The sequence below is a fragment of the Coregonus lavaretus genome (genome assembly GCF_964263955.1).
Source record: "Coregonus lavaretus genome assembly, chromosome: 7".
Classification (NCBI taxonomy): domain Eukaryota; kingdom Metazoa; phylum Chordata; class Actinopteri; order Salmoniformes; family Salmonidae; genus Coregonus; species Coregonus lavaretus.
The window spans coordinates 20413602-20441267 of NC_139994.1; the positions used below are offsets into that span (position 1 = coordinate 20413602).

The 27666-nt window shown below is 44.3% G+C and overlaps 2 protein-coding genes across 2 annotated transcripts in view; one reads left to right on the plus strand and one right to left on the minus strand.

Annotated features, from left to right (window-relative positions):
• Positions 1-71: 71 nt before the first annotated feature.
• On the minus strand, positions 72-8252 carry LOC311132373 (putative aarF domain-containing protein kinase 5). Its single transcript, XM_084165629.1, has 15 exons — positions 8087-8252; positions 7155-7240; positions 6806-6955; positions 6607-6682; positions 6081-6281; positions 5712-5852; positions 5422-5535; positions 5164-5295; positions 4815-4898; positions 4642-4723; positions 4355-4433; positions 4126-4217; positions 3743-3995; positions 3491-3607; positions 72-968 (listed from the first exon to the last, which is right to left on the minus strand). The coding sequence occupies exons 1-15, from the start codon at positions 8108-8110 to the stop codon at positions 866-868; spliced, it is 1734 nt and encodes a 577-aa protein (XP_084021755.1). The 5' UTR covers positions 8111-8252; the 3' UTR covers positions 72-865.
• Positions 8253-9179: 927 nt separating this feature from the next.
• The window catches only part of LOC311132371 (RNA polymerase II subunit A C-terminal domain phosphatase-like), a 103480-nt gene continuing 84993 nt past the window's right edge, over positions 9180-27666 (plus strand). Inside the window, exons 1-8 of the mRNA XM_084165626.1 lie at positions 9180-9664; positions 10580-10663; positions 10793-10886; positions 11061-11189; positions 13305-13455; positions 17205-17295; positions 21304-21470; positions 22698-23777. Of these exons, the coding sequence (XP_084021752.1) occupies positions 9363-9664; positions 10580-10663; positions 10793-10886; positions 11061-11189; positions 13305-13455; positions 17205-17295; positions 21304-21470; positions 22698-23777 (2098 nt within the window). The 5' untranslated portion in view covers positions 9180-9362. The remainder of the gene's footprint in view (positions 9665-10579; positions 10664-10792; positions 10887-11060; positions 11190-13304; positions 13456-17204; positions 17296-21303; positions 21471-22697; positions 23778-27666) is intronic.

Here is a 27666-nt window from a genome sequence, read left to right on the forward strand (position 1 = left end):
TTGAGTTCCGCACCTGTAACTCGCAAATTTGTCATGGACATCAATGCATTATTTACACAAGAGACAAAGAATTCCAAGGGGAGGAAGGGCACTTTATTTAGTTAACGCCACTTTCCTAAATATAAGAATACAAATATTTCCTAAAAGGGATGAACATTGATGACTTGTTAAAGAATGACTTGACCAAACTATATGCCTGCAGTTAAAGTAATCTCAGCATCTATAAGCACTATTATCCAGGTAATGCAACGTAAGATTAAAAAGCCTGAATGTTCTCTGTGTCTAAACATGTGCTATTAATAAGATTTAATATAAATCTGAAAAGGCTGCCAATCTTATTCAAATCAGATTGCTCCATCGTTGACTTTCTCATTCATAAAAATCGTCATGGCCACAGCAGGAATCTTGGCTAAAAGGAATCACTTTCAAGCTTTTTACCACCACATACTGCTATCAAATTCAACCCCAGTAAAAACCAAAAAGAATAAATGGTTCTACGTTTGTAATCATTAAAATGTCTTGTGCCAGTTGACATTCCTTGGAGGCATTGAGACAGTGCTCCTCAATACCATGACTCCTGGCGAGTCAAGTGCTTAGCTTGGAGCTGTATTTGGTACTTTTTCCTGTCCCCTGACTAAGACACATGATAGTCTTCATTCTGCCAAAGCAGATTTGGTATGTACTGTAGATGTGGGAAATGTATAGCACCATTGTAGCAGCCCATCTGTCCATTTGACAACTATCATATTAAAATACTTATTCAGTAGTTATCCTCCTGTCGAACGGGTTGCATTTCTTGAGCTTTAAACAGGGGTCACTAGTCTCAGGTATGCAGCTGAGGTATGGTGTGTCAGGGTGTCAGCCTCTACTTCAGGTATTGGTAGACTTCCTCATCCAGTGATATGAGGTTGAAGTAAGACAACAGGGATAGCAGGGATCGTGTCAGACTCATCATCGCCATTTCTGACCTGGGAAGATACAATGATTGAAGTTAATGTTTTAGGCAATCTTGTAGGAACTAAATATGCTGATTTATGTATTTTGGGGAATGTCTGGAGCAAGACCTACCCAGTCGGGTCTACTGATATAGTGATATATACTCAGTGGACAGTTTATTAGGTACACAACCCCGTTAGCAGAAATCGTTCACTCCTACAGACAGTGAGTCACATGGCCTGCTATATAAAAGCAGGCAGAGGCATCCAGTTAATGTTCGATTGAACGTTTGAATGGGCAAAACTAGTGACCTAAGCGACGGAGCGTGGTATGATTGGTGCCAGGCACGCCGGTTCCAGTATCCCCAAGGCTTTATGATTAATTCATTATTTGAATCTGCTGTAGTGCTAGGGCAAAGACCAAACGTGCACCCCGAGGACCAAGTTTGGGAAACCCTGGTCTAGCTAGGGTTGGTGCGACAAACAAAACCTCTAGTCAGCGGCAGTCCTGTGGGCGAAAAGAGCCTGTTGATGAGAGGTCGAAGGAGAATGGCAAGAATCGTGCAAGCTAACAAGCGGGCCACAAACAGGCAAATAAGGGCGCAGTACAACAGTGGTGTGCAGAAAGGCATCTCTGAACGCACAACTCGTTGGTCCTCGTCGCGGATGGGCTAATGCAGCAGACGACCACACCGGTTTCTACTCCTATCAGCTAAAAACAAGAAGAAGCGGCTCCAGTGGGCACGCGATCACCAACACTGGACAATTGAGTGGAAAAACGTTGCATGGTCTGACAAATCCCAGATCCTGTTGCGTCATGCTGATGGCAGTCAGGATTTGGCTTAAGCAGCATGAGTCCATGGCCCCATCCTGCCTGGTGTCAACGGTACAGGCTGGTGGTGTAATGGTGTGGGGAATGTTTTCCTGGAACACATTAGGTCCCTTGATACTGTTGAGTACTAACTTTTAAACTTGAAATATGAAGGAGATGGGGAGCGAAGTGAAAATGACATGGCTTGGGAACACCTCTTGTAACCTGTGGCTTAACGGGGGATGACTGGGTGAAAGCATTAGGTTTTTTAGGGCCTTCATTTTTGTGGAACCCAGCAGAAAATTATCCCGAAGGCATAGTCAGGCGAAGCGAGAGTGGGAATCGTCATGTTATCAAACTTCGGTTTTTCTTTGCAAATATAATTATGCATAGCTTAACACATTAATACTTGTTATGTTTTGTGTTTCTTTTTGCTTTTCAAGTGGTGCTATTACTCTGAGGAAGTGGAGAAAGTCAAAAGCTCCAGCTGAAATGTCTTTTTCAGTTGTCTGATGAGAGAAGGAAATAAGTGTGCATAGTGTGATTATAGAGCAGAGGCCATAAATCTGAGGTGTAAATATACAAGTCAACTGAATGTTAATAGTTTCATAAAAAAAAAAAAAAGTAATCTCCAAGTTTATATAATGTTGAACAGTATGGAGTTATTGTTCATAAAGGGGACTGTTGTGTACTAACTTCTAAACTTGAAATATCCTTATTCATGTTACCATATTAGAACTGAGGGTATGGAAATCTACTGAGTGAGAAAGGTGAGTGCAGGAAGAACATGTTCTTGTTAAATCTCAGGTGTCCTATGGAGAGGAGAAGGGTCACAGTCTGGTTCCAGTCAACAGATAAGGTAGGACAGCCGTGAGTTGGGGAGGAGTGAGGAATTTGGGCCCAGGTCAGGTCAGATGAAGTGAGAAAGAACAGGCATCACTAAAGTCCTGCCTAGCAACAAAGATGTGTTTAGAGAAAAGGAGGAGACTGCCTAAAGGGGGGTATAAATACTTGTGCTGGTGGAAACATGTCTTTGTTTTATGCAGCTGTGTGACCCAGTGGGTGAATAAACTTGGTTTGAGCTTTACTAGTCGTCCGCAAGTTTGACTGTTTATTTAGAATCTAGAAATACCAATTGAGCAATGTTTCCATGCCCTGAAGAATACAGGGTGATCTGGAGGCAAAGGGGGGGTGAGACCTAGGAGATGTTGACGCTTGCGCTCTAGCCAACCGTTCGCAGATACAGTGCGAGTAGGCTAGTCTACATAATGGAATTATTATGGATAAGTGCGAGAATATTTGGATTTGTCAAACGGCAGTCAAGCATCGATCATCATGTCACCAGAATAAGACCCTGGATATTTATTGGAAAGGAGCATCAAGATCACTGTGCACTTTCACCACCCTGTGAAATTCACAACTTCTCATCTGTAGCCTAATAAACTGCATGCTTTCCCGAGTCCTAGTGGGAAGACCACACCATATCACGTGACTCCAAGTTCACTTAAATATGATGGTTATTATATAAATATTTTCGCATAAAGGCATTTCCACTGCCAATTCTCGCATAATTAATCTTACGAACAAATGATCTGTCGGCATTCATAAAATTGTACCGAAACTTCCCGTTTCCATCACAGCTGTCATGATTTATTATTTTTTTATACGGTATGATTTTACTCGCATAAAAACTGTGGATGGAAACGTGGTTACTGAGTGTATAGTGTTGGGGATAATTCGTTACCTCAGGGCACACTCGAACTTGAGGCTCTCCCAGGAGGTCCACACCCATCGGAACACCCTGAACCTGGGAAGAACTCCCGGCCTCTCTGCCTGGAGCCGCCCCCAGCCTTGCACAGCGCTGGAGACAGGACAACAGGTTAGCAAGTATCTACAACTGCTGCTATGTGAAACAATCGTCTGTTCACCTCTTAGCCATGACACAGTATCTGTCCACCAGAGCTCCCAGCCAGATGTTGATGCTGCTGCTACTCACCTCTTGGCCATGACACAGTATCTGTCTACCGGAGCTCCCAGTGTGATGTTGATGCTGCGGACCGTGTTGATGTTCCTGAACACCAGCAGCATGGGGCGTGGCATGGACTTGAGAACAGCCATGATGTTGTCAAAGTGATTGACAGCCATGTCCTTCATATAGGATGTCTCTTCATGACTCAGGATGTTGGACATGCCCAGCTCCCGCATGTTGATTGGCCGCTGCAGCAGCATCTCACAGAAGATGAAGTAGTCTGATAGGAATCAGGATATTGTAAGCATTTTATTAGTCTGTTGTGAGACTGGATTTGTTTAAGGCATACGACTACTGTTTAAATGAATGAAACAGTTTGAAATATAATGAAATATTAATTGTCCTCTCACCTTTGACCCCCAGGCTGTTGGAGTACCTCTTCATGGCAGTGTTGTCTCTCAGGACTATGGACCGCCACAGTTTGCACAGCGCTACCCTGTCACTACAGGGTCAAAGGTCAACGGTTAGAGCTGATAGTAAAACATACAAGCTGTACTATTAATGTACCCACACACTACTGTGAGTTGCTTTGGATAAAAGTGTCTGCTAAATGGCTTAGTATTATAGTTTAAACCTTACATTTCACTGAGGTATTCATACAGGCCGTGATCCAACAATACTAGCTCTGCCTTCTTGTCTGGACCTCTTCTCACAAGCACTGTGACATGGTACAGATAACATGCATTCAAGGTCACCAAGTCATTTTTAGCTAATATTGTCGTACAGTTATTTGATATCAACTTGACCTTTTTAAAAAGTTAACTCTGGAAAAACCTCTTGGAAACTGCCCTGATACAAGTTAAGCAAATCAATAAATGAGCATGTTAAGAGTTCAGCAGAAACTGTAAACATGCCCCCTGACCTACCGTTGCCAGGGTGAGGGTCAGCGTGGATGAAGCCCGTGTAAAATATCTGCTCTGCAAACGTACGGATCAGCTTGTCAGCAGTCTGAAAAGCCAGAGACGATGGTTTAAATACTTATCCGAGTACTAATGATCATAGACAAAGGCTGCTCTACTGTGTCACGATAGGTACTTACATCGCTCAAGCTAAGTCCTTGTCTTTTGATTTCTTCCACATTGTTGATTTTGCAGCCTTCACAGAACTCTGCAGTCAACACTCTCTAAAGGAAATGGTTTGTTTATTACAGTACAATACATTAATACAAAAGTGGTATCAAACGCTGCGTTTAGACAGGCAGCCCAATATTGATATTTTCTTCACTAATTGGTCTTTTGACCAATCAGATCAGCTCTGAAAAAGAGATGTTAAAAGATCTGATGTGATTGGTCTAAAGACAAATTAGTGGGGAAGAAGATCAGAAATGGGCTGCCTGTTTGAATGCAGCCATTGTGTGATTTTCAGCAGTGAATAGTTCTGGGTCTCACCTTGCTGGTTTGGTCCCAGTAAACCTTTGGCACAACGACAAATTTGAAGTGTTTCAGTTCCTCTGCACACCTCTCAGAGTTCCTGGCCTCATTCTCAAAGTCCAGCTCCTGAGCCAATGTCCCCTTCAAGTCCTAATATCGTAAGAGAATGCCAACGTTAGGTTAGTTTAGGGGACCATGCTCTGCGAGGTATTATCTGAGGGGAGGGGGGGGGGGGACAATCTTTAACCAAATTAGCAGACAAGTTTAAGCGCTTACTTTGAGGACCCATCTGAAGCCGAAGCTGGGGTGCATGAACTTTATAACATCCAGAAGGATCTCCAGAGTCCTGATGTCACCGTCGAACCGATCCCTGAGGTCTATGTACTGCACCTGGGGAAGAGGGAGAGAGAGTGGTTACTATTCAGAATCAGGAGTGATACCGAGCCTGGTTTAACCAAAGTGTTTGGTTTAATCAGGCGAGGTGACACCTATTTAAGAGAGTAAATCACACACAGGAAACTGTTAAAACTGTGGCTGAATGTGTTGTACAGTTAACCTGAACCCACTTTGACAGCAACAGGAGTCCCGTCCTGCAGCTCCGCCTTGTGGACCTGAGCCAGACTGGCTGCTGCGATGGGCTCATAGTCAAACTTCTTAAACATCCTGTCTGGAGTCGTGTTGAAGTCCTCTCTGAACAGAGACTCTACCTGTTAGAACGTGACAGATAATTTCATGTAAGAATGTTTCTCAACACTTCATTGTAAATTATAAAATGGCTAGTTCTAGCCTCCCATTATGAATGGCCAAGATGCATTCAAAGCCGTGACAAAACTACGAGCATGGCTCCCTCATCACTTTCACTACACCCTCTTGTATCTTATTGCTTCATTAACTGCTCTTCAATGTTTGACAAGACAAAGTACTGCAGGTCTTACCTCCTTGTATCTCCTGTTGAGAGCCTTATCCTCCAGGACATGCAGTGTCTTGACGTACTCAGGAGGCAGCAGGTGGTTGAAAGCACACAGGCCCTGTCCCAGTTTAACATATATCCCCCCGTTCTGCACCGCTCCCTCCACCATGCGGTCTGCTGCCCTCTGGTGGCACAATGACATCCCTGCCATGAACAATGGGCTGCTCTGGCAACACAGAGGGGAAGATGATGTGATTGTCCTGACTGAACTACCGAGATCGTTTCAGACTCACCTATTGTTTAGCAGACATACACAGATCGACACATAGGGCTGTCACAATTCATAATGGTCAAGTTCCCCTGCTCAGACGTTGCATGCATCAACCAATGGTTGCGTGCCACGTCATCGACTGTTCCGTCGGGCACCAGATCGCTATAACATATGTGGCTAGCGAATACTTAAAATACCTATCCAGACGTTATAAGATCTGGCATGCGTCAGCAACACCTGGACAGAGGAACGCAACCAATATGTATTCTGTCAAACTTACCTCGTCCATGCAACGTAACGTCACATTGGTGGTCCACCAATAATCTACTGAGATATAGAGTCCTACATATATAGACCTGTAGGGACAGAGAGAGAGACATGGTTTGAGTGTAACTCAAAAGGAAATTATTCAAAACATTTGACAACATGCAAAAAGGATGGTGATTTACTATTGGGATGATGATTATGATGGGACCCACCTACAGAAGCGACCGACTCCCTTCAGCAAGATCTTCATCTTCCGTCTCTCTCGAGGTTCCGCAAAGGCGTACCGGACCCCCACAACTGCAGGAACACTCACCGCCACGCCCAGAAACATCTTCCTGAACAACCCTCGACTCTTCCCTGGCCTGACAGGAGAAGACATGGGCATTTCAGCAACAGTGTGTGTACATTTCTTTCTATCTTGCAGTTGCTTTCTGGAAGGTTACAGTGTTTGACTAACAGCATGTATAGTTCTGCGTCCTGTCTAGGTGAGCCATTCTGGCTCAGACAGAAGATGGGCCATTCTGGCTCAGACAAGGCATAGTTGTGTAGTTAGTATAGTACCTTTGTGAGCTGAAGGATCTGTACAGTTGTGGGTGTGGGTAGGGACATCTTCGCAGCAGGGCCAAACTATGCCAACACAACCTTAACTACAGAATGACAAAAACACCACCACAATCAGTGTCACTTTGAAGCATCAACTTCAAACTAATCCACTGTTTTTGCTAGTTACAGTAGACTTGCTGGGAAACACCTTCATCCCTAGAAAACTACAGAAAAACAAACTCTGCATGTTGCTATGTTAAATTGAATAACATGGAGACTGGTGGTGGGGACTCTGCATCAAGGTCGCTCTCCATAGGCCAGAACACGGTGTTGTTTTCCTTAGCCGTCTATCACAGGACAAACTGTTTCCAGACTAGTAGATTTATAGACAGAGCCTTTCTATGTCAGGGCCCTGACCACGTGCACACACACGTACACGATCACTCATTCTACCCTGTTTCCCATGGCATTGAATAAAACACGTGACAACTTCTAAATAAGGGTAAACTACAATCTCAAAATTTGGGACTTCACACGATCTCTTTTAGCGAGTTTGTATGTCGACCTCTGATTTTAGTATGAGGTTATACATTACATTGCACCAGATTATACATTACATTGTATCCAGTTATACATTGCATAAAATGTCCAAGCTCATTTCCTGTGAGTTAGAGAGTAGTTAATGGAATGAGACCTCTTGCTAGTGGGATCTGTAAACAAAAATGTAGCAATATAATGTGCAACATTATTAACATACAAAGCGCACACACATACATTTAATCTAGTCATTATTTGTATGACATTTAATCCATACATGCATAAACTGTTAAATGTCAGGTGTTGATTTTGAATGTATGGACAGGCATATTTAAATTGTATGTAGCTAGTATGTTAGCTAGTTAGCCTACCAAGCAAGGAAAATATGACATTTAACAAATAGTTCAACTCACTGCTTTGAAGGACTCCCCCGCCATGTTCAGCCTATACACACACTCACTATGCTCTCTACTCACTAATATGTAGTTTAAAAAAAAAATAGTGTAGCCACTAATCTAATGTAATCTTGTAACTGTCTCCTCCCGTTTCAGATCATGCTTGACTTCCTGAACTGTCTACAAATGATTTCACAGGAAGATGTTGCACAAAGTTGATCACGTGACAAATGGTCCGAATGTGACCAAAGCTTCTCTAGTGAAAAGATTCCTGACTTGACTCGCATCAATTAATCAACCCTAGCGTACTTTAAAATGACTCTGAATTTAAATCACAAATGTACAGAATAATGCATGTATTTCTGTGGTTGAATCAGAAATGGACGTTGTAAATACATGATTAATTAATGTGGCTAATTACATAACATGTACCAGAAACGATTCAAGTGTGCCATCTCTATACAACCTTGTTTACAGTCAGGTTTACGGTATTAAGAGTATGGTCTGTGGAATTGAAACAATGTTGCTTTCAATGATAACTGCAAAATACTACTGACTGTGTCTTGACTTGATAATTTTGAGATTTATAAACAAATATAAAAACAGCCACATTTGTGATCCTCCTTCCCAGCCTCTCAGCCATCACATCACTGGCATAGCCTGAATAATATTTATTATAGATAACTGTTTACATTATCATCAATGTGGGAATTACTGTGATCAGCCCCGTATTAGAGTGACATTAGATCAGCGGTAGCAACTCTACTAATCAGGAGGAGCAGATGCATGATTTATACATTACATCATCTTACATCATATCAGGTAGAGCACATCAAGGGATGTCCCCAGAGCTTTGAAGGGGAAGAAAACAAAACAGCATGATGTTGCATCTTGCATTTGATTTCTTTAGCATCTTGTTTACATGATCATCTCAACTTCGACTTCTCCTTGACATGCTGTGTATGAACCTCAAACTGACACGTTTATTTCAACACAAATGGATGACAACTGTTCCATTGATCAAAGTATTTTAATTGACAAAGTAGAGAAGCCCTCTGTCATCGGAGTCACCGGAAGCTGTCCGACTGTCGTCGCTGCAGTCTTGTATTTCCTGTTTACTGGCGGGAAGAGCGAAAGAAACTGAACCATCGGGTCGGTTTTCAAAACGCACGTTTTTTTTTTTTTTATTAGCTCAGTATCAATAATTTATGATAAACCGAATTCCACGCGATTTGGATACATATAATTGCTTGACCTGTGCCAACCGTTTAAAGGGATTTGAAGCGCGAAACCGATGGAGGAGCCCGCTGACTCCGTCGGTGGCGGGGCAGCACAGGGCCCCACAGCGCAAGTGGCAGAGATCCGCTGTCCAATGGCAGCGCGTCCAATGCGGCTGCTGGAATGGAAAGTCAAACCCGGGTCCCTCGTCAATGTGGATTCGGTGTTGGCGTTATGTGCGCCCATCCCGCCGGAGAAAGAGGACGGGTCTCAGCCGCCAGAACAGCCCAACAGGCTGCCAGGGAAGAAACTGAAATCGGACCGAGCTGGAGTGGTGAAGGACCTATGTTGTCAACTTGGACAAGTCATATCGCCTGGGTGAGTCTGCAAGCTAGCTATAGTGAACTATATAGCTAATGTTGCCCATGTCAACGATGTTTTTATATTGTGCTGTTGTGTGGAGTTTACTATGTTCGCTAACTAATGTTGTTGCTCATAGACCACATTCGTAGTAGCATAGCTAACTAGCCTAGCTGATAGGTGGTAATGCTAACTAGCTATGCTACCCAGTGCGTGTGTTGGAGCGCCGATCTCTACAACAGCTGGATGGATCATGTCAATGGGCGAGTTCGTTTTGCATGGCCCGGTGCCTTAGTGTGTGGAGTTTGGGATTTTAGACCCCAAATTGGTCCTTAAGTTAAATATTCATCCACACGGGACTCCGAGCCATGCAAAACGAACTCGCCCCATATTGTAGTATGCACATTACATCATCCACATGGTATCGAGTCGTCGAATTTGCACGCTCGAGCACTTTTGGTCCAGTTTATGACGGAACCAGAACTTCGAATATTTTATGATTCAGAAAGCATTTTGGTGTTATGAATTTGGGTAACAATCCAGAAAAAAACGTAAATGATGTAATTGATAACAACACATTGTGAATATAATAATATGACACCATTTATGGAATACTGAAAATTGCCAAATATTAGCTTAGAGCTGAAGACACCCCTTGTTGTTGTTTTAAAAGTTTGAATGTGTCGATTCAGTTGTCATTTTGTCGTTCAGAAACTGATGACGGCTTATGCCCTGGTGCTTTTCAACATGGAGGCACTAATGTAGTCTTATGGAGAAGTGTGAGGGGAAGTTGTGTTTATTAAAGTGTTTGTTTAGATATACATGTACACATGTTGGAGAGACTGTGGCGATTCTATCAGGCACCTGCATTGTAAAGCCCTTTTAAGGGGGAAACTCATTATGCTGCTGTCTCAAGTGCCACTTCTCTTCCAGTGGTGTGATTGTCAGAGTAGAAGAATGCAGTCATCCCGTCGTGATGAAGGGGCTGTGTGCTGAATGTGGCCAGGACCTCACACAGTAAGTACACACACGTATTCCATGCTAGAATTTCAATTGGCATATTCACACAATTTTAAAATAGGCTTATCTCTTAGCTGTAGGTTACTTCTTATGAGGATGCATTACTAAGTGGATTCTCTCTCTCAGGATGCAGAGTAATAATGGGAGGCAGCAGGCTCATATCTCCATGGCGAACGTTTCCATGGTGCACAGTGTCCCTGAGTTGATGGTCAGCTCTGAGGTGAGGCTTTGAATGTCATGGCACTAGAAGATGAGTTTCCTCTGACGATAATGTAACTTTGTAAAAATACCTCTGTCATTAGAATTCAACTTTACTATGTAGTAGCGACAGTTTTGTTGAAGTCATGGCCCCCTTTTTATAAATGCCTGGTTCTGTGATATGTCCCCAACACAGGAAGCAGAGCAGCTGGGCAGAGAGGACCAGCAGAGACTCCACAGGAACAAGAAGCTGGTTCTGATGGTTGATCTGGACCAAACCCTGATCCACACCACTGAGCATCACTGCCAGCGCATGTCCAATAAGGTACAGTGGGGGAAAAAAAGTTTTTAGTCAGCCACCAATTGTGCAAGTTCTCCCACTTAAAAAGATGAGAGAGGCCTGTAATTTTCATCATAGGTACACGTCAACTATGACAGACAAATTGAGAGAAAAAAAAATCCAGAAAATCACATTGTAGGATTTTTAATGAATTTATTTGCAAATTATGGTGGAAAATAAGTATTTGGTCAATAACAAAAGTTTCTCAATACTTTGTTATATACCCTTTGTTGGCAATGACACAGGTCAAACGTTTTCTGTAAGTCTTCACAAGGTTTTCACACACTGTTGCTGGTATTTTGGCCCATTCCTCCATGCAGATCTCCTCTAGAGCAGTGATGTTTTGGGGCTGTCGCTGGGCAACACGGACTTTCAACTCCCTCCAAAGATTTTCTATGGGGTTGAGATCTGGAGACTGGCTAGGCCACTCCAGGACCTTGAAATGCTTCTTACGAAGCCACTCCTTCGTTGCCCGGGCGGTGTGTTTGGGATCATTGTCATGCTGAAAGACCCAGCCACGTTTCATCTTCAATGCCCTTGCTGATGGAAGGAGGTTTTCACTCAAAATCTCACGATACATGGCCCCATTCATTCTTTCCTTTACACGGATCAGTCGTCCTGGTCCCTTTGCAGAAAAACAGCCCCAAAGCATGATGTTTCCACCCCCATGCTTCACAGTAGGTATGGTGTTCTTTGGATGCAACTCAGCATTCTTTGTCCTCCAAACACGACGAGTTGAGTTTTTACCAAAAAGTTCTATTTTGGTTTCATCTGACCATATGACATTCTCCCAATCCTCTTCTGGATCATCCAAATGAACTCTAGCAAACTTCAGACGGGCCTGGACATGCTTAAGCAGGGGGACACGTCTGGCACTGCAGGATTTGAGTCCCTGGCGGTGTAGTGTGTTACTGATGGTAGGCTTTGTTACTTTGGTCCCAGCTCTCTGCAGGTCATTCACTAGGTCCCCCCGTGTGGTTCTGGGATTTTTGCTCACCGTTCTTGTGATCATTTTGACCCCACGGGGTGAGATCTTGCGTGGAGCCCCAGATCGAGGGAGAGTATCAGTGGTCTTGTATGTCTTCCATTTCCTAATAATTGCTCCCACAGTTGATTTCTTCAAACCAAGCTGCTTACCTATTGCAGATTCAGTCTTCCCAGCCTGGTGCAGGTCTACAATTTTGTTTCTGGTGTCCTTTGACAGCTCTTTGGTCTTGGCCATAGTGGAGTTTGGAGTGAGACTGTTTGAGGTTGTGGACAGGTGTCTTTTATACTGATAACAAGTTCAAACAGGTGCCATTAATACAGGTAACGGGTGGAGGACAGAGGAGCCTCTTAAAGAATAAGTTACAGGTCTGTGAGAGCCAGAAATCTTGCTTGTTTGTAGGTGACCAAATACTTATTTTCCACCATAATTTGCAAATAAATTCATAAAAAATCCTACAATGTGATTTTCTGGATTTTTTTTCCTCAATTTGTCTGTCATAGTTGACGTGTACCTATGATGAAAATTACAGGCCTCTCTCATCTTTTTAAGTGGGAGAACTTGCACAATTGGTGGCTGACTAAATACTTTTTTACCCCACTGTATACTCGGGGCATTTGATAAATGGAAATAGACATCTGTTACAAAACCCCAAAAAGTGTGCCTAATGACATTCAGCGATTACCATTGATTAGGCCGACATTAATTGATGCGTCTTGCTGACAAATATAGTTTTTTTTTGTAGCCTGAAAAGTCGGGACACCTGAAATGGGCTGAAACTGTCCCGGGCAAAACGGGATGCTCACCCTAACACACAGTCAACTTACTAGACTAGGCTACAATGGGTATTACCATGACAATAGGCCTACTGGTAGCCAATGATGTAGTGTTTTTAAAAAAGTAGGTGGGTAAACTGGTTGCCGGTCGTGGTGAAAAGTTTAGTTCCCTATGCTTTCAATGCATTATTTTGAAAAGAGGTTGTTTGATATCTCTATGCCCCAGGCCTTTGCTGAGAGTCACCCTGTATGTAGCTAGTCTGTAATAAACCACTGGTGGTTATGTAGCTAGAACAAACCATTGACGGTTCTGCGCATGCCTCTGCTCTTGTTCCACAGGGAATCTTCCACTTCCAGCTGGGGCGGGGGGAGCCCATGTTACACACGCGACTGCGTCCGAACTGCAAAGACTTCCTGGAGAAGATCGCCAAGCTCTACGAGCTGCATGTCTTCACTTTCGGAAGTCGCCTCTATGCACACACCATCGCAGGTACCCACACCCACACACACACTAGCAGCTACTTAACATTCTCTGATAATTATGCCTACGTTGAATCACTATATAATTTGCTTTACAGTAAGTAATGCACTATGATGTAAATTCAAAGTGTATGAGTGCTCAGATGCTAAATGCCAGGTGAATTTAAACACATTTAATTATCTAGGATTACATCCTCTGTAAAATCTCTCTACGTAATTATAGATCTAGATTTAATGCCTGAGTGCTGTCTGCATTATAGGTGAGAATAGTTTTATTTAAATGTTTGTCCATACACTCCCCAGATTGAAAAGTTAGACACCTAACAAGACTAACAGACATGCCTCAATGTGATTGGTCTAAGCATTTGAGGCAAATCCTGAGTAGCGCTAGACATCTGAGTGGCCACTAGAGGGCAGCATTTACCTTCAGTTTGTGTCTCAGGCTCATTCTGTACTCAGTCTTCATATCTCATTGGGGTTGCGTCCTAAATGTCACCCTATTTAGTCTGGGGAGGTGAATCTGCGACAGCCAAAAGTCGGACACTAGTGGTTTTCCAACAGCAAGGCTCAGATCAACATAGCGGTGTCAACATACAGTGCCTTCGTTAAGTATTTAGACCCCTTGACATTTTTCCTATTTTGTTACGTTACAGTCTTATTCTAAAATTTATTTAAATGTTTTTTTCCCTCATCAATCTACACACAATACCCCATAATGACAAAACAAAAACAGGTTTTTATAGATTTTTGCAAATGTATTAAATAAAAATGCTATTACATTTTACATAAGTATTCAGACCCTTTACTCAGTACTTTGTTGAAGCACCTTTGGCAGCGATTACAGCATCAAGTCTTCTTGGGTATGACGCTACAAGCTTGGCACACCTGTATTTGGGGAGTTTCTCCCATTCTTCTCTGCGGATCCTCTCAAGCTCTGTCAGGTTGGATGGGGAGCGTTGCTGCACAGCTATTGTCAGGTCTCTAGAGATTTTCGATTTGGTTCAAGTCCGGGCTCTGGCTGGCCCACTCAAGGACATTCAGAGACTTGTCCCGAAGCCACTCCTGCGTTGTCTTGGCTGTGTGCTTAGGGTCGTGGTCCTGTTGGAAGGTGAACCTTCGCCCCAGTCTGAAGTCCTGAGTGCTCTGGAGCAGGTTTTCATCAAGGATCTCTCTGTACTTTGCTCCGTTCATCTTTGCCTCGATCCTGACTAGTCTCCCAGTCCCTGCCGCTGAAAAACATCCCCACAGCATGATGCTGCCACCACCATGCTTCACCGTAGGGATGGTGCCAGGTTTCCTCCAGACGTGACGCTTGGCATTCAGGCCAAAGAGTTCAATCTTGGTTTCATCAGAACAGAGAATCTTGTTTCTCATGGTCTGAGGCCTTTAGATGCCTTTTGGCAAACTCCAAGCGGGCTGTCATGTGCCTTTTACTGAGGCGTGGCTTCCGTCTGGCCACTCTACCGTAAAGGCCTGATTGGTGGAGTGCTGCAGAGATGGTTGTCCTTCTGGAAGATTCTCCCATCTCCACAGAGGAACTCGAGCTCTGTCAGAGTGACCATCGGGTTGTTGGTCACCTCCCTGACCAAGGACCTTCTCCCCCGATTTCTCAGTTTGGCCAGGCAGCCAGCTCTAGGAAGAGTTCCAAACTTCTTCCATTTAAGAATGATGGAGGCCACTGTGTTCTTGGGGACCTTCAAAGCTGCAGAAATGTTTTGGTACCCTTCCCCAGATCTGTGCATCGACACAATCCTGTCTCGGAGCTCTACGGACAATTCCTTCGACCTCATGGCTTGGTTTTTGCTCTGACATGTGCTGTCAACTGTGGGACCTTATATCGACATGTGTGCCTTTCCAAATCATGTCCAATCAATTGAATTTACCACAGGTGGACTCCAATCAAGTTGTAGAAACATCTCAAGGATGATCAATGGAAACAGGATGCACATGAGGCAATGTTTTGATCTGAAATCACCATCACCCACTAATTAATTTGTCATTTTTGCAGATTAAAAGTATTAGACCTAGTAATGTATCAGTGTTTATCTTAACATTTGATATTATATAGCACCACTTTGGATTTCACCCCCGTCTCATAATCAAATGGTTTAGACCGTTTGGAAGTTTTGACAGACTCTTAGTGAGCTTATCTTCCATGCAGAGCGGTTAGCAAAAAGTGACTCGTTATGAAATCATCAACTTTACCCTGTATATCGAAATAAATTTGAATGTAAGCCCCGATCAACATGTAGCCTACCTATAGCCAGATGAGTTGTCTCCGGTGGTAGCTTAGGTTACTTTTATTTCGGTAAAACACAATTTTCAACAGCGCATTTGATAAAAATAACAAATTACATTGGTTGTCACTCAACTAATAAAGCCTAATATTGCGCAAGCCATTACAAACATTCGAATGTTAAAGGTGACGCGCAGATGTGCCAGATGAAGAATAATCCTACCTCTCGTTAGTCAGCGTGCAAAGCTGCGTACAGTTTGACAAGATATTGCCTGGGGTCGTTCGGCATGCAAACATTTTTCTAGATCAATGACTGTCAACATAATTACATTCTTAGTTCGACACAAAGGTGAGAGGTATTTTCGGAAGATGGAAAGAAGGTAATTTGAGCACAAATTTTTTTTGTGAACCGGCGATTCATAACGTTTGAATCGATTTTCTGACCGATGCATGCTACGTTTGGATCGGTTTTGGGTCCCCTCATACCGATGCACTCATATCTTAAACAGTTGAACATGTTGGTGTATCGTTACGTCCCTACTATATAGTGCACCAGAGCCATATGGGCCCTAGTGCACTATATAGGGAATAGGGTGCCATTTGGGACACCTCACTGGTGAAGATGACGCTTCTGGTCAGTTTACCAGCCTCTCACAGAGAATAATATAGCCACCTCATATTCAACCTTACTTTAAACCCAATCTCATTTTCCAGGAAGTTATAATGAAAGTTTGAGCATTTTATACATCTAATTATCGGCATTTTGGTTATAGAGATGAACATTGGCCCTTTAAAGTTCGGAAACGATATTTCGCAACCAATTAGAAGTTATTCTATAATGAATGTCAATGCTGAACGTTGGAAGCGAATGAATGTGTAATGTAGCACTTACAGTACCTCAGTCTGTGGAGCAGAGGGGTCACTGTGTGTCTGGCTGTTTGTTGTGTGCTTTAGTAGACACCTGCCCACCTGTCTGCTCTCTTTTCACTGTGGGTTAATAGCAGCCAGGTAACAAGGTATGTGTTGTGCAGTGGGGATGTAGCTGCTCCATCAAATCCAGACACACATTATTCTACAGCTTTTAAAGAGGAACTGATAAGACCCAGCTTGCATTTAGTTCTCATCTCAAAGCCTTGATGTTTAAATGAAAGCCTACTGAGAGATGCCTCACACACACACCGACGCCTGCAATTTCATTTGAGTTAAAATTGAAGCTTTTGTGTAACAAAACAACATGCAAACCTCCCAGATAAAGAAAAAATAAGAATTTGCTCTAAATGTCTCAAAAGCTGTTAGCTTTGTTGTTGGACAGCTACTCTGTGTAGTGCCGGGGAGTAATGGAGATTGGCGGTTTGGCAAAACTTCACTTTGCTGAATACATCCTGCTTTTTCACGGTGCTCTTTTAAATAGGATGTTTAATGCAGTCTAATGTAGTCTCTTTCTCGTGCTCTGTCCCTCTCTCTCATATAATTAATTTTTGTCCATTTTAAGATGTTTTTCTTGTGTGGTTCTGTGACTGTAGGCTTCCTGGACCCTGAGATGAAGCTGTTCTCTCACAGGATCCTGTCCAGAGACGAATGCATCGACCCCTTCTCCAAGACAGGGAACCTAAGGTGAGATCTGGGTCTCTGTCTGGCAGAGCTAGTAGCAGATACCGCTTTATGAAGCCCACGCATTACACTTTGACACACATACCAATAGCAATTTCAGCCAGGACATTTAAGAAGAATCTGTCCAATATGAAAAGGACATAGCTGATATGTAATCTTTAATTTAGACACTTTGACTTTACTACTGTCACTGTGACGGAGATACTGGGGGCGGAGGTCGGGGTGCCTTGTGAGTTTGTCGGCGAGTGGGTAAACCGCCACTACCATCAGTCCTATTAGCCAATGTGCAATCACTTGAGAATAAACTGGATGATCTACGATCAAGACTATCCTACCAACGGGACATTAAAAACTGTAATATCTTATGATTCACCGAGTCGTGGCTGAACGACGACATGGATAATAAAGAGCTGGCTGGGTTTTCCGTGCATCGGCAGGACAGAGCTGCTACGTTGGCTAAGACGAGGGGGGTGTGTCTATTTGTCAATAACAGCTGGTGCACAATGTCTAATATTAAGGAAGTTTCAAGGTATTGTTCGCCTGAGGTAGAGTACCTCATGATAAACTGTAGACCACACTATCTACCGAGAGAGTTCTCATCTATATTATTCGTAGCCGTCTATTTAACACCACAAACCGATGCTGGCACTAGGACCACACTCAACGAGCTGTATAAGGCCAAAAGCAAACAAGAAAATGCTCATCCAGAAGCGGCACAACTAGTGGCCGGGGACTTTAATGCAAGCAAACTTAAATCTGATTTACCTCATTTCTACCAGCATGTCACATGTGCAACCAGAGGAGAAAAAAAACTCTAGACCACCTTTACTCCACACACAGAGACGCATACAAAGCTCTCCCTCACCCTCCATTTGGAAAATCTGACCATAACTCTATCCTCCTGACTCCTGCTTACAAGCAAAAACTAAAGCAGGAAGTACCAGTGTCTTGCTCAATAAGGAAGTGGTCAGATGACGCAGATGCTACGCTACAGGACTGTTTCGCTAGCACAGACTGGAATATGTTCTGGGATTCATCCAATGGCATTGAGGAGTATACCACCTCAGTCACCGGCTTCATCAATAAGTGCATCGACGTTGTCGTCCCCACAGTGACCGTACGTACATATCCCGACCAGAAGCAATGGATTACAGGCAACATCCGCAACAAGCTAAAGGCTAGAGCTGCCGCTTTCAAGGAGCGGGACACTAATCCGGACGCTTATATGAAATCCCGCTATGCCCTCCGACGAACCATTTAACAGGCAAAGCATCAATACAGGACTAAGATTGAATCCTACTACACCGGCTCTGACGCTCGTCGGATGTGGCAGGGCTTGCAAACTATAACGGACTACAAAGGGAAGCACAGCTGCGAGCTGCCCAGTGACACGAGCCTACCAGACGAGCTAAATGACTTCTATGCACGCTTCGAGGCAAGCAACATTGAAGCATGCATGAGAGCACCAGCTGTTCCGGACGACTGTGTGATCACGCTTTCCGTAGACGATGTGAGCAAGACATTTTTAAATAGGTCAACATTCACAAGGCCGCGGGGCCAAACGGATTGCCATGACGTGTACTCGGAGCATGCGCGGACCAACTGGCAAGTGTCTTCACTGACATTTTCAACCTCTCCCTGACCGAGTCTGTAATACCAACATGTTTCAAGCAGACCACCATAGTCCCTGTGCCCAAGAAAGCAAAGGTAACCTGACTAAATTACTACCGCCCGTAGCACTCACGTCGGTAGCCATGAAGTGCTTTGAAAGGCTGATCATGGCTCACATCAACACCATCATCCCGGAAACCCTAGACCCACTCCAATTCGCATACCGCCCCAACAGAACCACAGATGACACAATCTTAATCGCACTCCACACTGCCCTTTTCCACCTGCACAAAAGGAACACCTACGTGAGAATGCTATTCATTGACTACAGCTCAGCGTTCAACACCATAGTGCCCACAAATCTCATCACTAAGCTAAGGACCCTGGGACTAAACACCTCCCTCTGCAACTGGATCCTGGACTTCCTGACGGGCCACCCCAGGTGGTAAGGGTAGGCAACAACACATCTGCCACGCTGATCCTCAACACGGGGGCCCCTCAGGGGTGCGTGCTTAGTCCCCTCCTGTACTCCCTGTTCACCCACGACTGCGTGGCTAAGCATGACTCCAACACCATCATTAAGTTTGTGTACAGATAGGTAGGGTTAACTTACATGCCCTTAACGGATCCTGATCACTGACAATGATGAGACAGCCTATAGCGAGGAGGTCAGAGACCTGGCAGTGTGGTGCCAGGACAACAACCTTTCCCTCAATGTTAGAAAGACAAAGGAGCTGATCGTGGACTACAGGAAAAGGAGGGCTGAACAGGCCCCCATTTAACATAGACTGGGCTGTAGTGGAGTGGTTCGAGAGTTTCAAGTTCCTTGGTGTCCACATCACCAACAAATTATCATGGTCCAAACACACAAAGACAGTCGTGAAGAGGGCACGACAACACCTATTCCCCCTCAGGAGACTGAAAAGATTTGGCATGGGTCCCCAGATCCTCAAAGTTCTACAGCTACACTATCGAGAGCATCCTGACTGGTTGCATCACCGCCTGGTATGGCAACTGCTCGGCAAATGACCGCAAGGCGCTACAGAGGGTAGTGCGTATGGCCTAGTACATCACTGGGGCCAAGGTTCTTGCCATCCAGGACTTATATACTAGGTGGTGTCAGAGGAAGGCCCAAAAAATTGTCAGACTCCATTCACCCAAGTCCTAGACTGTTGTCTCTGCTACCGCACGGCAAGCGATACCATAGCGCCAAGTCTAGGTCCAAAAGGCTTCTATCCTCAAGCCATCAAGACTGCTGAACAATTAATCAAATGGCCACCCGGACTGTTTACATTTTTTTTACACTGCTGCTACTCACTGTTTATTATCTATGCATAGTCACGTTACCCCTACCTACATGTACATATTACCTCGACTAACCTGTACCCCCGCTCATTGACTCGGTACTGGTACCCCCTTTATATAGCCTCGTTATTGTTATTTTATTGTTGCTTTTTATTTAATTTTTTACTTTAGTTTATATAGTAAATATTTTCTTAACTCTATTTCTTGAACAGCATTGTTGGTTAAGGGCTTGTAAGTAAGCATTTCACGGTAAGGTCTACACTTGTTGTATTCAGCGCATGTGACAAATAGAATTTGATTTAGAGAAAAGGCATTAATTCACTCAAGGGAGATATCCTGTGTAATTGGGAGAAATTGATTTCCGCTCAGCCACTACTGCTGAAGATTTCAACTGAGGGAATTCCTGTAATGATTGGAACTACTAGACCTTAGAGTTGATTAAAACCTGTTATCAGTCAAGTCATCTGAAGTCACTTTGTTGCCCCCACAGACAATACAGAACTGTAAAACTGAGCCATCCAGCTCTTGCATGACAGTGCTATAGATGAGCAGAGGGAATGGCCAATAGCCATGCAGTATTCCTTCTAATCAGTGACTCATGTCATAGAATGCCTGCTAGAGCATCGTTCTCTTATTAAATAAAATTCCTAATGGTAGAAACTGTGGTTCTTGTATAGTTATGATGTTCAGATAATGATTGTTATGAGTGACAGACAGAATTCATTTCTACCCTGAAGGGATTCTGAGAGTCCATCCCAAATGGCACCCTATTCCCTTTATAGTGCACTACCTTTGACCAGGACCCATAGGGAATAGGGTTCCATTTGGGACGCAGGACTGGGTAATGATGGAGAGAGGGCATAGCATTGTGCTTTGTTACTGTGGGACTTTGTTATTCCCTAAAGGCACACTGCCTAGGGAGTTACGTGTGGAAGAGGAGAGGGAGTGCCAGTTTCACTTATATTTAACTCTCTCTCTTTCTGTCTTGCTCTTTTTCTATCTTTACTCTTTCTCCCCTTCTCTTTATCTCTTCCCCTCTCTTTATCGCTCCGCCTCTATCTCTTTATCTCTCTCTCTTTTCTATCTACCCCTCAGGAATCTGTTCCCGTGTGGTGACTCGATGGTATGTATTATAGATGATCGGGAGGACGTGTGGAAGTTTGCTCCCAACCTGATCACTGTGAAGAAGTACATCTACTTCCAGGGCACAGGAGACATCAATGCCCCGCCCGGGTCTAAAGAGGCTCAGCAGGGAAGGAAAGGTACCGTATACAGGGTCTGAAGACAATGAACTTAACTTAACATAGCACAGTGGGCACTGTTTTGAAGTGGTTAATACATGAAGCACTGTGATCTAAATCAACCCTTTGGCTTAGAAAAACAAGCCCTCTGAAAAACAAAGTCCTCACTCCCTTATAAGGGCATTCAGTATTTTGTCAGCGTTACACTAAAGAAAAAAAAACACTACATTCTAAAAACCCTCTCATGACCAAAGTTCAGGGAGGGAGTGCTTTGATGATAACTTAATGGATATGATCTCATCCTGGTACTCTGGCTGCAAATGGAGTCTCACTGTTTTGATTTCATTTGCATCAACCGATGCACCACTCTCCTGTGTGGCAGACTGCAGCTCCGCAGTGGGACGGTGAAGCTTTTAAGAGAAATGGTTGTGATATGTAAATGTTATGATCCTCTCAACACCGAGGTGAGAGGCAGGGAGGTGACTGGGGAAACTTGGGGACCTCTCTGTGAAAATACGGTCAGAGTTTAACTTTAGAACCTTTTTGAACAGTGTCAGGCAAATTATCATACCCAAAGGCCAGGGTTCAGCAGAATTAATCAATCTGAACTGTGATAAAGATAGAATTAGAGCGACCAAGCCTTAACAGCACCTAATCATCATCAACACTGTATTCATAATCAGACACCAAGCCTGGGTAGCCATAATGAGATGGGTTCATCTGAACCGTGATTACCCTCTCAGGCTTAGTCTCAGGAGGGGGTGGGTTCTTTTCTCAGAGAGTCTTTCACAGAGGATCGTTTTTTTGATTAGCAGTAGAGACAAACAGGACAAGCCACAAATGAGGGAGAGTGCTTCTATGGGCTCCCAGGAGAGAATGACACACACAGGCTGTTAGATCAATTAGGGAAGTGCTGCTGTTTTCCGTGACATCACATGGACAGCTGACAGATCCAGTGATGGGCATTTTTATGTATTCCTAATAGTGTGTAGATTACTGAGTGGATAAAGTGCTATGGAGAACATTGTGCTTTTTTTGAGGCATGCACTTCAACCATAGTTTAAACAGACAATGTTTTCAACGCTGATTCAGTGCCTCAGTGGCCACAGGTCAACTTGCCTTCATTCAGTTACACCTCCAAAACAACTTCAGTGAAATGTATTCTAGTCTAGTGATTTAAGTGACAAAATGTCAGTGCATGTGTTTTAATGTGCTAACGGGTCTGCCTGTGATGTTGCTTTACCCCAGCCGGCAGCCAGGCCAGCCGACCAGCAGAGGCCTCGGAACCAGCATTAACGTCAGGGCCTTCTGGGAGGTCGTCTGCATCAGAGGAGCAGAGTAACGGTCTTAAGAAACAACGGGCAAAAGACCACAACAACGGAGGGAGGGAGGAGTCAACAGCTCCCTCAGCCACTCAGGAAGCAGCAGCCAATGAACGGACTCAACCGGACGGGGGTGAGGCTGTGGAGGAGGGGCGGGGTCAGGGCGAGGGGGCCGAGGCCAGCACGGCAGCACAGGTGAGCGACAGGACGAGTGTGGAAGAGGAGGGGGAGGATGGCAGCAGGACAGTGGGCTCAGGGGAGGAAGCTCCCCCTCCTCCATCCTCCACTCCTCCAGACCTCCATGAGCCCAACAGCAACCTTGACTTTGACCTGTCCAGCGACTCTGACTCTGTTAGGGGTAAACCCCCCTCATCAGACAGCGAGGGGGAGTCCAGCCAGACCAGGAAGTCCAAACCGGAAGGGGCGGAGCAGGTGGCAGTAGAGGAGCCATCAGGCGGGGCTGGAGGAAAGGAGGAGGGGGATATTAAGGAGAAGAGCACTGGGGAGAACAGCTCAGAGGGAGTAGGGGAGAAGTCAGGGCTTGTTCTCCCTCCAGATCCGGAGCAGGAGAATGGGCGCTCAGAACGGAGGGAGGCTGAGACAGAGTCCCAGAACAGTGAACAGTCAGGAGTCACAATGGAGGAGGAGTCTCTGGACCCGAGCATGGAGGAGGAGGAAGAGGAGGAGTTGGACAAGGATGACCACCTCATCTACCTAGAAGAGGTGTTGGAACGTATCCATGGAGAATACTACGCCCGCTACGACGCCTTCCTCAGGAAGGAATGCCCAGAGACGCCTGATATCAGGAAGATCGTCCCGGAGCTGAAGGCCCGTAGCCTGGAGGGCACCACCATTGTGTTCTCTGGGCTGTACCCCACCAACTACCCCATGGAGAGAACCAGGGAGAACTACCACGCCAAGGCCCTGGGAGCAAAGCTAGGCAAGGGCCTCCTGCTCAGCTCTAAAGACCCAGGCAGAACCACGCACCTCATTGCTGCTAGAGCAGGTGAGTTACTACATACATTGCCTTCATAAAGTATTCACACCCCTTAACTTTTTCCACATTTTGTTGTGTTACAGCCTGAATTTAAAATGGATTAAATTGAGATTTTGTGTCACTGACCTATACACAATACCCCATAATGTCAAAGTGGAATTATGTTTTTAGACGTTTTTACAAATTAATTAAAAATGAAAAGCTGAAATGTGTTGAGTCAGTAAGTCATCAACCCCTTTGTTATGGCAAGCATAAATAAGTTCAGGAGTAAAAATGTGCTTAACAAATCACATAATAAGTTGCATGGACTCACTCTGTGTGCAATAATAGTGTTTAACATGATTTTTGAATGACTTCCTCATCTCTGTACCCCACACAAAGAATTATCTGGAAGTTTCCTCAGTCAAGCAGTGAATTTCCAACACAGATTCAACTACAAAGACCAGGGATGTTTTCCAATGCCTCACAAAGGTCATCTTGGGTATTTTTTATTTTTTTTGCAGACATTTGAATATCCCTTTGAGCATGGTGAAGTTATTAATTACACTTTGGGTGGTGTATCAATACACTCAGTCACTACAAAGATACAGGTGTTCTCCATCTTCTTTTTAAGTAGGGAACTGATTTGTTTTCAGTACTTTTATTTCCAATGACTGATCAAAACTGGATTTCTCATGGTTCTCTCTTGTCCCTCTGCAGTAGACATATGGTGAGGAGTATGTTAGGAACATCTAATCGCAATAAAATCACAATACATATGGAATCGTAATACTTATCGTATCAGCACCAAAGTATCGTGAGGTCCCTGGCAATTCCCAGCCCTACTATTTATGCGATTGTTAATGGAAGTCTGAGTGGTGTGGTTAAACCATGGGCTGAACACCACACAGATGGATGAAATAATTAGTCTGAAACATGCTGAATGTCTGTCAACAGAGGAGGTCAGGTTACCGTCAACACAGGGAGAATCTCAATTGCCTACCCCTCGTGTCTTCGTTCCTCACCTCCTTCTCAAAGCCCATTGGAGGAGAAGGTCAGAGAGGAGGGATTTTCTGGATCTTCCCCATAGCCTGTTGATCCAGCAGGTCAGAGCAGCACTACAGCACTTGTCAGACTCATTACGTCCATAATGACATGATGATCACCTCTCAAACGCATCAGTCTGACCCCGGTTAACGACTCAAACACATAAGAGCCCGTCTCCCTGGTCCATAATCCTCTCAATCACATCAACCATCCCGTTTTACCGGTTTCTGGTTCACTGGTCCAGGTCATTTCGAACATCTGTTTATGCGGTTGTTAATTGCTCATTTGGCAGAATAAAACAGTTGGCTCATTCACAATCATTATCAGATACTGACTGGACTACTGAGAGAGAGAGGACCTGTGTACTCTCTGCCAGGGTTTTAGGGCTCTACTTCGTTGGGTTCTGAGACCAAACAAGAGAAGAGCAAAAAAAGCACACAAAAAAACAGCATGTTTGTCTTTGTTAGGAAACATCAGGAAGAAGAGCGTAGTATAACGGTTGTTGCTGACTGAGTCAAATCTCAATTAAAGAAGGCAACAGTAAACATGCCATCCCCCACTAATGATGCAGCGCCGCCCTTAGGCCAATTGAGATTGTGTGTGACTAACACATTTCAGTTAATTACTATAGGTCCCAACTTGGGCCAATCAGTGTAGTTTTGTTCATGCCGGATCTCTATTGCAAGACGCATCATTCTCCCAAGTTTTGTCAAATTAAAGGCAGGTGCTGTCTGAGATACAGTGCCTTCTGAAAGTATTCAGACCCCTTTTTCCACATTTTGTTACATTACAGCCTTATTCTAAAATGGGTTTAAATAAAAAACAATCCTCAGCAATCTACACACAATACCCCATAATGACGACACGAAAACAGGTTTTTAGATTTTTTTTGCAAATGTATTAAAAATAAAAAACATACCTTATTTACATAAGTATTCAGACCCTTTGCTATGAGATTTGAAATTGAGCTCAGGTGCATCCTGTTTCCATTGATCATCCTTGAGATGTTTCTACAACTTGGAGTCCACCTAAATTCAATTGATTGGACATGATTTGGAAAGGCACACACCTGTCTATATAAGGTTCCACAGTTGACAGTGCATGTCAGAGCAAAAACCAAGCCATGAGGTCGAATGAATTGTCTGTAGAGCTCAGAGACAAGATTGTGTCAAGGCACAGATCTGGGGAAGCTTTCCAAAACATTTCTGCAGCATTGAAGTTCCCCAAGAACACAGTGGCCTCCATCATTCTTAAATGGAAGAAGTTTGAAACCACCAAGACCCTTCCTAGAGCTGGCTGCTCGGCCAAACTGAGCAATCGGGGGAGAAGGGCCTTGGTCAGGGAGGTGACCAAGAACCCGATGGTCACTCTGACAGAGCTCTTGAGTTCCTCTGTGGAGATGGGAGAACCTTCCAGAAGGACAACCATCTTTGCAGCACTCCAACAATCAGGCATTTACGGTAGAGTGGCCAGACGGAAGCCACTCCTCAGTAAAAGGCACATGACAGCCCACTGGGAGTTTGCCAAAAGGCACCTAAAGGCCTCAGACCATGAGAAACAAGACTCTCTGGTCTGATGAAACCAAGATTGAACTCTTTGGCCTGAATGCCAAGCGTCACGTCTAGAGGAAACCTGGCACCATCCCTACTGTGAACCGTGGTGGCAGCATCATGCTGTGGAGATGTTTTTCAGCGGCAGGGACTGGGATACTAGTCAGGATCGAGGCAAAAATGAAAGGAGCAAAGTACAGAGATCCTTGATAAAAACCTGCTCCAGAGTGCTCAGGAACTCAGACTGGGGCGAAGGTTCACCTTCCAACAGGACAATGACCCTAAGCACACAGCCAAGACAATGCAGGAGGGGCTTCGGGACAAGTCTCTGAATGTCCTTGAGTGGCCCAGCCAGAGCCCGGACTTGAACCCGATCGAACATCCTATAGAGAGACCTGAAAATAGCTGTGCAGCAACGCTCCCCATCCAATCTGACAGAGCTTGAGAGGATCTGCAGAGAAGAATGGGAGAAACTCCCCAAATACAGGTGTGCCAAGCTTGTGTCATACCCATAAAGAATCGATGCTGTAATCGCTGCCAAAGGTGCTTCAACAAAGTACTGAGTAAAGGGTCTGAATACTTTTGATACATTTGCCAAAAATTATAGAAACCTGTTTTTGCTTTGTCATTATGGGGTATTGTTTGTAAATTGATGAGGAAGAAAAACAATGTAATACATTTTAGAATAAGGCGAAAATGTGGAAAATGTCAAGGGGTCTGAATACTTTCCGAAGGCTCTATCTCTAGTGACTATCATACGAACATACTAACTGACAGACAGGTCCACTGTCCCCTCCCCAATTTCATCGTGGGGGACAATCATTGAATGTATTTGATCCATCAACATACTAGACCACAGGTAGGCAACCCTGGTCCTGGATTGCCGCAGGCACTTCATGTTTTTGATTTAACTAGCCTGGAAGACCAGGTGTGTTGAATTTAGGCAATCATTGAGCTGATCAATTATCTCAGTTGGTCAGGTGTGGTGCCTCGTTGGAACAAAATCCTGCAGTACCTGCGGCACTCCAGGAACAGTGTTGCCTGCCCCCGTACTAGACGATTGTTCCCATCAGGCATGGATGCTTACATTGATTTAAACATGGATCCTGAACTGCTCTGACTGAAAAACAGAAACGAAAAAATATTTTTAAAAGGAAATAGTAAGCATGTCGTCCCTCACGCATGATGCAGCGCCCCCCTTGGGCCAATCAGTGTAATTTTGTAAAATCTCTATGGCGAGATGCATCATTCACCTAAGTTTTGCCAAAATCATGCCAGTGGTGTCTGAGATCGCGTGGGTTAGTTAGACTCATATCCCTGAG